The sequence below is a fragment of the Carcharhinus amblyrhynchos genome, chromosome 9 (assembly GCF_965287045.1).
Source record: "Carcharhinus amblyrhynchos chromosome 9, sCarAmb.v2.hapA, whole genome shotgun sequence".
Classification (NCBI taxonomy): Eukaryota; Metazoa; Chordata; class Chondrichthyes; order Carcharhiniformes; family Carcharhinidae; genus Carcharhinus; species Carcharhinus amblyrhynchos.
Genome location: NC_137332.1, coordinates 84,053,553 through 84,061,263, shown reverse-complemented (window position 1 = coordinate 84,061,263; position 7,711 = coordinate 84,053,553). Strand labels below are relative to the sequence as shown.

The following is a 7,711-nucleotide window of genomic DNA, read 5'->3' as shown; positions in this document are numbered from 1 at the left end:
ACAAATATTGAGAGAGAGAGAGACAGAGACAGCAAGTGAGGGAGAGATATTGAGAGAGTGAGATACAGAGACTGAGGGACAGACTGAGGGACAGAGACTGAGGGACAGACCCTCAGACTCTGTACCTCAGACTCTGTCCCTCAGACACTGTCCCTCAGCCTCTCGGGGAGAGAAGAAGAGGAAGTGAAAGGTGCTGACGTGGTTTCTCTGGGTCAGACCATTTACAAACTGAGGAACAGGCAGTGAGACTCTCACAGGCTGCAGCTTTATAAAGCAGAGCCCAGTGAAGGGAGAGTTTATCAGTAACCAGGCACAGGGACACGAGCACACACCATGATTTCAGCCATCCAGCTGCTCTGGCCTCTGGCATTCTGCATCGCAGGTACAAATCTCTCTCCATCCACCTTGAATATTTCCCTGCTCTCCATTTCAATCCAATTCTCCTGACTTGTGATTGAAGGGAAAATGCTGAAAGGAGAGGAACAGTCAGTGTCTCCAACAATATCTCATTGTACAGCCTCTTTCTGTGACAGTTCTTACTTCACTCTGTTTCTCTATTACCCCTCAGGTATCAATGGAGACATCAGCGTGACCCAGACTCCCCCGGTGCTGTCAGTGAGCCTGGGCCAGACCGCCACCATCACCTGTACGACCAGTCAATCTGTTAGCTATAATTACATGAGTTGGTACCAACAGCGAGAAGGACAGAAACCGGCTCTGCTGATCTATGCTGCAACAAATCGATTCACAGGAGTATCCGACCGATTCACCGGCAGTGGATCTGGGACAAGTTTCACCATGACAATCAGCAATGTTCAGAATGAGGACGTCGCTGATTATTACTGTCAGCCAGCTTATTACAGCTCCTCCTACACAGTGATACAGAGCCTTACAAAAACCCCAATACACACAGTCCCACCTCCTGTACTGACACATCCCACAGTTTTATATAATATATAATAATGGACACACAGTCCCACCTCCTGTACTGACACATCCCACAGTTTTATATAATATATAATAATGGACACACAGTCCCACCTCCTGTACTGACACATCCCACAGTTTTATATAAAATTTAATGAACACATGAAAGTAAACTGAACAAATTATTTGCACTATCCACTACACACTCCAGTCCCTGTGGTGTCCACCGCTCACTGAAGGCCTCGAGTTTCCCTCTTACTCTCCATGTCCACATAAGAAAAGCAGCTGAAAGATTTATCATCTCAAATTAGAATTCTCAACTCTCCCAACAAAACACAGAGACATTGAGAGAAACAGAGAGAGAGAAAGAGTGAGGGAAAGACAGAGAGAGAAAGAGTGAGAGAGAAAGAATGAGAGAAAAAGATGAGTGAGTGAGTGAGTGAGTCAGAGACAGAGGTTTTTGTACAGCTCCTCCACTGGAAGCTGTCAGTGTGCTCTCCGTTTGGTAAAGGAACCAAACTCAGACTGAGTAAGTAAAGCCCAATCCTCCATTATTAACCCTTTCAATGCTGAAACTTTCTCAAACACAAATACTGAATAGTTGATGGTGTTAGTGAGGAAGCTGCAGTCAATGAAATGGTTGATTGAAGAACACTGTGTAGAACAGGGAGTCCAGCTGTATTTCTTTCCTTCCATTCCCCCCTTTAAGCAGCAAGATATAAGTAAGCAGCTTTTACCCACCGTGTGGAGGAGATCTGGACGTTTGCAGACTGTGTTCACATTCCTGCAGCATGGAGTGAAATCACTCTCTAGACTCCTGTCAGTCTCAGTGTGACACACACAGGCAGAGTTTGATGTGAAGTTGAACTCTCTGTCTCACTCTCTGATATAACTGATCACAGCAGCAGCACAGTCAGACACCGAGGTGCCACCTGCCCCAGCTTTCACTCTGCTCTCTCCACTCCCTGCTTATCTCTTGCTGAAGTTCTGATGACAAACAGCCACAGCAGGGCTCACAATCCAGTGGCTTCAGTGTTCCAGGCTTTTGGGGAGACTCTCTGTTACTTTCTCTTTGGGATGAGTTCATTCCGACATTTACCCCGGATCCAACATCACTGAAAATGCTGATTGTTCTCATTGCTGTGTGTGGGATCTTGCTGTGTACTGTGACCAGTCCTCAGACTGGGTCCCTCATTTGTTAACTTCCTGAACCGGATCCCAATTTTGTTTTCCTCTGGGTGAGGAGTAATCAGCTGGAATCCCACCGTCGATTGGTCACAACAGGTTCCATTTAAAATGGATCCCTTCACCCGTGGAAACCTTACACAGTCCATGTAGTTTTTTATTAGCCATTGAATCCCTACAGTGCAGGAGGAGGCTATTCAGTCCATTGACAGAATTACGAGGGACAGAGATAGGGTAGATATGAGGAAACTTTTCCCCTTAATCACAGAGGCAGCAGATTTTGAGAGACGTGAGGGAAATCTTTTCACCCGATTCTCCAAAAGAGCTTCTTACCCAGGTTCCCTGTAACCCTGCGCATTTACCATTGCTAACCCACCTAAAGAACACACTCGGGGTAATTTAGCACGGCCAATCCATCTAACCTGCAGAGCTTTGGAATGGGGGAGGAAACTGGAACACCCCGAAAAATGTCTCAACTCACATTCTGTCACCCCAGCACCAGTACACACAGCTCAGGGATACAGTTGGAATTTTAACCCATTTCCCTGTTGTTTCCTGAAATGTAACAAACAAACATGTCTTTCACCCAGAGTCAGTTTACTTTGAATTCAGACCATTTCCACATTCTGGGATATAACTCAACAGGAGATGGGTTTTGGATTCTGCTGAGATGTGACAATCAGTCTCCATTGTCTCCATAACCACAGGAGATTAAAGTTTCTATTTTCTGTTTGAAGAAGTCCCTGACACCTTTCAGGTGTGATATTCCATCTTCTCTCGGGTCTGGTCAGTCAAATATAATCCACATCGGAATTTTCCAGAAGTTGGTCACTTTACATTCTCGGCCATCTTGGTTCAGTCAGCGTGTCATAGACATTTACAGCACAGAAAGAGGCCCTTCAGCCCATCCTGTCTCTGCTGGCCATCAACCTCCTAACGATTCTTAACCCATTTTCCAACACTTGATCCGTAGCCATGTGTGCTTTGGAATTTCAAATGCTCATCTAAATACTTCTTCAATGTTGTGAGGGTTCCTGCCTCTACCACCCTTTCAGGGAGTGAGTTCCAGATTCCCAACACCCTCTGAGTGAAAAGGTTTTTCCTCCAATCCCTCAAAATCTTCTGTTTCTGAAATTAATTCTGTGCTCCCTGGTTTTTGAATCGACTGCTAAAAGGAGAAAAGTTCCTTCGTATCTGCTCTGTGTCTTCATAATTCTGACCTGCTGCAGTTATTCAGGGCTTTGGTGAAGCAGCACTGGGAATATTGTGCACAGTTTTGGTCTCCCTATCTCAGGTAGGATATTTTTGCTCTAGAGGGAGTGCAGAGAAGGTATCCCAGACTGATTCCTGTTATAATGGGACAGATGTATGAGGAGAGATTGAGTTGGTTAAGACTTATATTCATTGGAGTTCAGAGGAATGAGGAAACAACTCATGGAGATTTATAAAATTCTAACAGGTTAGGGGAAATAGTGAGGTAAATACATGGGGTTATGGGGAAAGAGTTGATGCAGACTCGATGGGCCGATACAGGAAGCATGTTCCCAATGCTGGGACTGTGCGGTTTGAGGCATCATAGTCTGAGAATATGGGGTAAACCTTTTAGTACTGGGGTCAGAAGAAATTCCTTCACCCAGTGAGGAGTAAACCTGTGGAATTCACTCTCACAGAAACCAGTTGAAGCCAAAATATTATACGTTTTCAAGAAAGAGTTTGATTTAGCTCTTGGGGTAAATAGGATGAAAGGATTTGTTGGGGAAGGCAGGATCTGACTACTGATTGGATGATCAGCCATGATCATGATGAACAGTGGAACAGGCTCAAAGGGCCAAATGGCCTATTCCTGTTCCTATTTTCTGTGATTCTATGCAGACCAGCATTTATCACCCATCCCTAATTGCCCTGGTGAAGATGGTGCTGAGGTGGTGGAATAAGTTCTACTCCAATGAGTATCGGCCCAACTTGCTCAAGCTTTCCTCATGAGACAATCCCTTACTCGGTGGAATCAGCCGAGTGAACCATCTCTGAACTCTTTCCAATTCTCCTGTATCTTTCCTTAAGTAAGGAGACCCTAAGTGTCCACAATATTCAAAGTGTGATTTTCCCAATGTGCTTTAGCAAAACATCCCTCCTTTTATACTCATCCTCATTGGAATGAAGAGCAACATTCCATTTGCCTTCCTAATTTTTTCCTGTTCCAGGATGCAAAGACACCCAGATCACTCGATAGAATCTCTCCAGTTTGCTAGTATTCTGCTCAATCCTCCTGCCAAATTGGACAACCTCACATTTTCCCACATTATTCTCCATCTGTCAATGTTTTCCCACTCACTGAACCTATCTCTATTCCTTTTCAGACTCTCTATCCTCCTCACAACTTGCATTTCTACTTTTCATTTCATCATCAGCAAGTTTAGTGACATTACTCTCATTCCCTTCATCCAGCTCATTAATATAGATTGTAGAGTTAAATCCCAACCATCTTCCTTTGTGCCGGGTATAACTCCAACCAGCGGAGAGTTTTCCCCCGATTCCCATTGGCTCCAGTTTTGCGAGGGCTCCTTGATGCCACATTTGCTCAAATGCTGCCTTGATGTTAAGGGCAGTCACTCTCACCTCACCTCTGGAGTTCAGCTCTTTTCTCTATGTTTGAACCAAGGCTGTAATGAGGTCAGGAGCTGAGTGACCCTGGAGGAACACAAACTGAGTGTCAGTGAGCAGATTATTGCTGAGTAAGTGGTGCTTGGTATCACTCTGGATATGTTCAGATCACATTGCTGATGATCGAGAGTAGACTGATGGGGTGGTTATTGTGCGGATTGGATTTGTCCTGTTTTTGTGCACAGTTCATAACCGGGTAATTTATCACAATGTTGGGTTGATGCCAGTGTTGTAGATGTACTGGAACAGCTTGGCTAGGGACATGGGAAGTTCTGGAGCACAAGTCTTCAGGATCTCCGGAGGAGGTCGAGATGGACCATCCACTCGGAACTTCTGGCTGAAGATTGCTGCAAATGCTTCAGCCTTATCTTTTGTACTGATGTGCTGGGTTCCTCCATCATTGAGGATGGGGATATTTGTGGTGCCTTCTCCTCCAGTGAGTTGTTTAATCGTCCACCACCATTCACGGCTGGATGTTACAGGACTGCAGAGCTTCGATCTGATCCATTGGTTGTGGGATGGTTTAACTCTGTCTATCACTTGCTGCTTCTGCTGTTTGGTACACAGTCTCTGTGTTGTAGCTTCACCAGGTTAACACCTCATTTTTCAGTATGTCTGTTGTTGCTCCTGCCATGTCCTCCTGCACTCTTCATTGAACTGAAAGCAGCAGAGAATCCACAGAAACAGACTGATGTTTGTCTGATGTGTCTGTGTGTTTATTAGTTGTGACTGAGGAGATAGCAAGAGTTTCAGCAGCAACAAAGACGTTTCTCTAGTTCACCTCCCACTTTCCCCATCCACTTCCAAAATCCTTACGGGGAAAGGGCCAGCACCTGTCACATCCCCCCTCTAAACTACAGGCCTCCCATCTTTCAGATGAGACAATCTGATATCTGCCCTCTCAGGGGGTGTAAAAGATCCCATGGAACTATTGGATGAAGAGCAGGGGATTTTTCCCTGGTGAAGTGTGTTTGGAGAATTTGGGAGGGATTACAAATAAGAAATTCTGCCTTTGTTTTTTTTCAAGGAGATTAGGGCATGCTGTAGTGTGATTCTCTCTCCTGAGAGTGATACCACTAGAGCCTGGGAAGCCCACATTCTTTGGCTAGGAAATATAGTCGGCATCAAGGGAGCATCTTATGGATGGATGTAGTTTCCAATAAGCACAATAAGAGTTGAAGGATCTAGGCCATTATTTCCGAATGATTAAGAGCAAGTTTGTGCCCAGTGGTTAGGGTAGCAGATCCCGATCCCTTCCCTTATTAGCGTGAGTCTCCTGATGGACACTGCAAAGCTCAGAGTGCTGCAAATTCATTCCACAAAAATATGCCCAAAAATCGGGTGGGAAAATCTTCTGTTTTCCCGCCCACTGGGCACTTAGTTCCCTTGTGGGAAAATCACCCTGCAAGAGTCTACTTGCAGCTTCTTTAGTTTTTATTTAATTTTGCCCACATTTGCAGATATTCCTTTGTACCACTACTGACTCTTCATCAAGCACCAGCATCACTTTCTTTGCTATTTGTTTTTCGTGTGCATCACATGACTCCGTGAGTTGCATTCTCCACTTCAGGGTGGAAGGTTGTGGGTTCGTGTCCCACTCCAGGAAATTGCTAGGTGCCTTTTATCAAATGAAATGCTAAATTGAGGTCACGTCTCGCCTCTCAGGTGACCATAAAATATGTTGTGGGACCACTTTGAAGAAGAACATCAAGTCCTCTCTGGTGTCCTGGCTAATGTTTATCTCACTGTTGTTTCTAGGATCTTGCTGTATTGAATGAGCTGTTTCTTATTTTACAGCAGTGACAGGTGAAAGGCACTATACAAATGCAAGGCTTTATTTCAACATAGCAAAGAACCAATATAACTCCACATACAAGTTACCTTTTTGCTGTCTAATCAGCCCTATTTAATCCTTAGTTATCCCCTTGCCAATGTCCCACGCTATTGCTTGATGAACATCTCTGTCCTGAACTCTGTCTCCAGCTCGAATATCCTCCCACTGCTCTGACACTGATTTACCTTCAAGTTGCTGTTTCCGGTTCATTTTGGAAAATTCCAGTTTGGTGAAATTGGCCTTTTCCCAATTTAAAACGTTTACTCTTGATCGATCTTTCCCCTTTTCTGTAGCTACTCTAAATCTATTATGATCATTATTACCCAAATGCTCTCTCACTGATACACCTTCCACGTGCCCAGTTTCATTCTCTAAAACTGCTAAAACTGCCCCTTCTCTTGTTGGGATTGTTCCGTATGGGTTAAAAAAGTTCCCCCGGAATGGATTTTCAGAATTCTGCAACGTCGAAACATTGACACTGATTTGATCCCAGTTAATATTCGGGATGTCGAAAGCCTGAAAATGGCAGTGATTAAAATTCCTTCTCTTCTCTTCCAGCCCGTGAGAATTCACAACCCACGCTGACCCTGCTGCCCCCCTCACCGGAGGAGGTCAAGACCAAGGGCACTGCCACCCTGGTGTGCCTTGCCGATCACTTCTATCCCGATGAGGTGGAGGTGAAGTGGAAGAAGGATGGTGCAGCCATTTCCAACGGGGTTCAGACCAGCAACTACCTGCGAGCTTCGGACAACACCTACAGCGTCAGCAGCCTGCTGACCCTCTCTGGCTCCGACTGGGAGTCCAACGCTCTCTTCTCCTGTGCCCTCACCCACGTGAGCCTCTCCTCTCCCCTCAGCAAGAGTGTCAGGAGTTCAGAATGTGCCTAGAGTGTTAGAGACAGTCCACAGAGGAGACACAACTTGGAATAGAACAGGGGTGAGCTGGGAGGGCAAAGGTCATTGTCAGCATTGAATTACAACTCTCTTCCTTCTGGGGACTGAGCCTGAGACACTTCTGAGGGTCAGGGGTTAAAGAACATTGTTGGGAGGGAGCTTTACTCTGTATTAACCCCATGCTTTTCCTTTACTGGGAGTGTTTGATGGG

General features: G+C 45.3%; 1 gene segment (V, D, J or C); it reads left to right on the top strand.

Annotated features, from left to right (window-relative positions):
- The first annotated feature begins 321 nt into the window (after positions 1-321).
- Positions 322-7,579, top strand: LOC145348435 (Ig kappa chain V region Mem5-like). The segment is given in 4 exon segments: positions 322-382; positions 569-877; positions 1,427-1,456; positions 7,166-7,579. Coding segments are annotated over 4 exon segments (717 nt in total).
- The last annotated feature ends 132 nt before the right edge of the window (positions 7,580-7,711 follow it).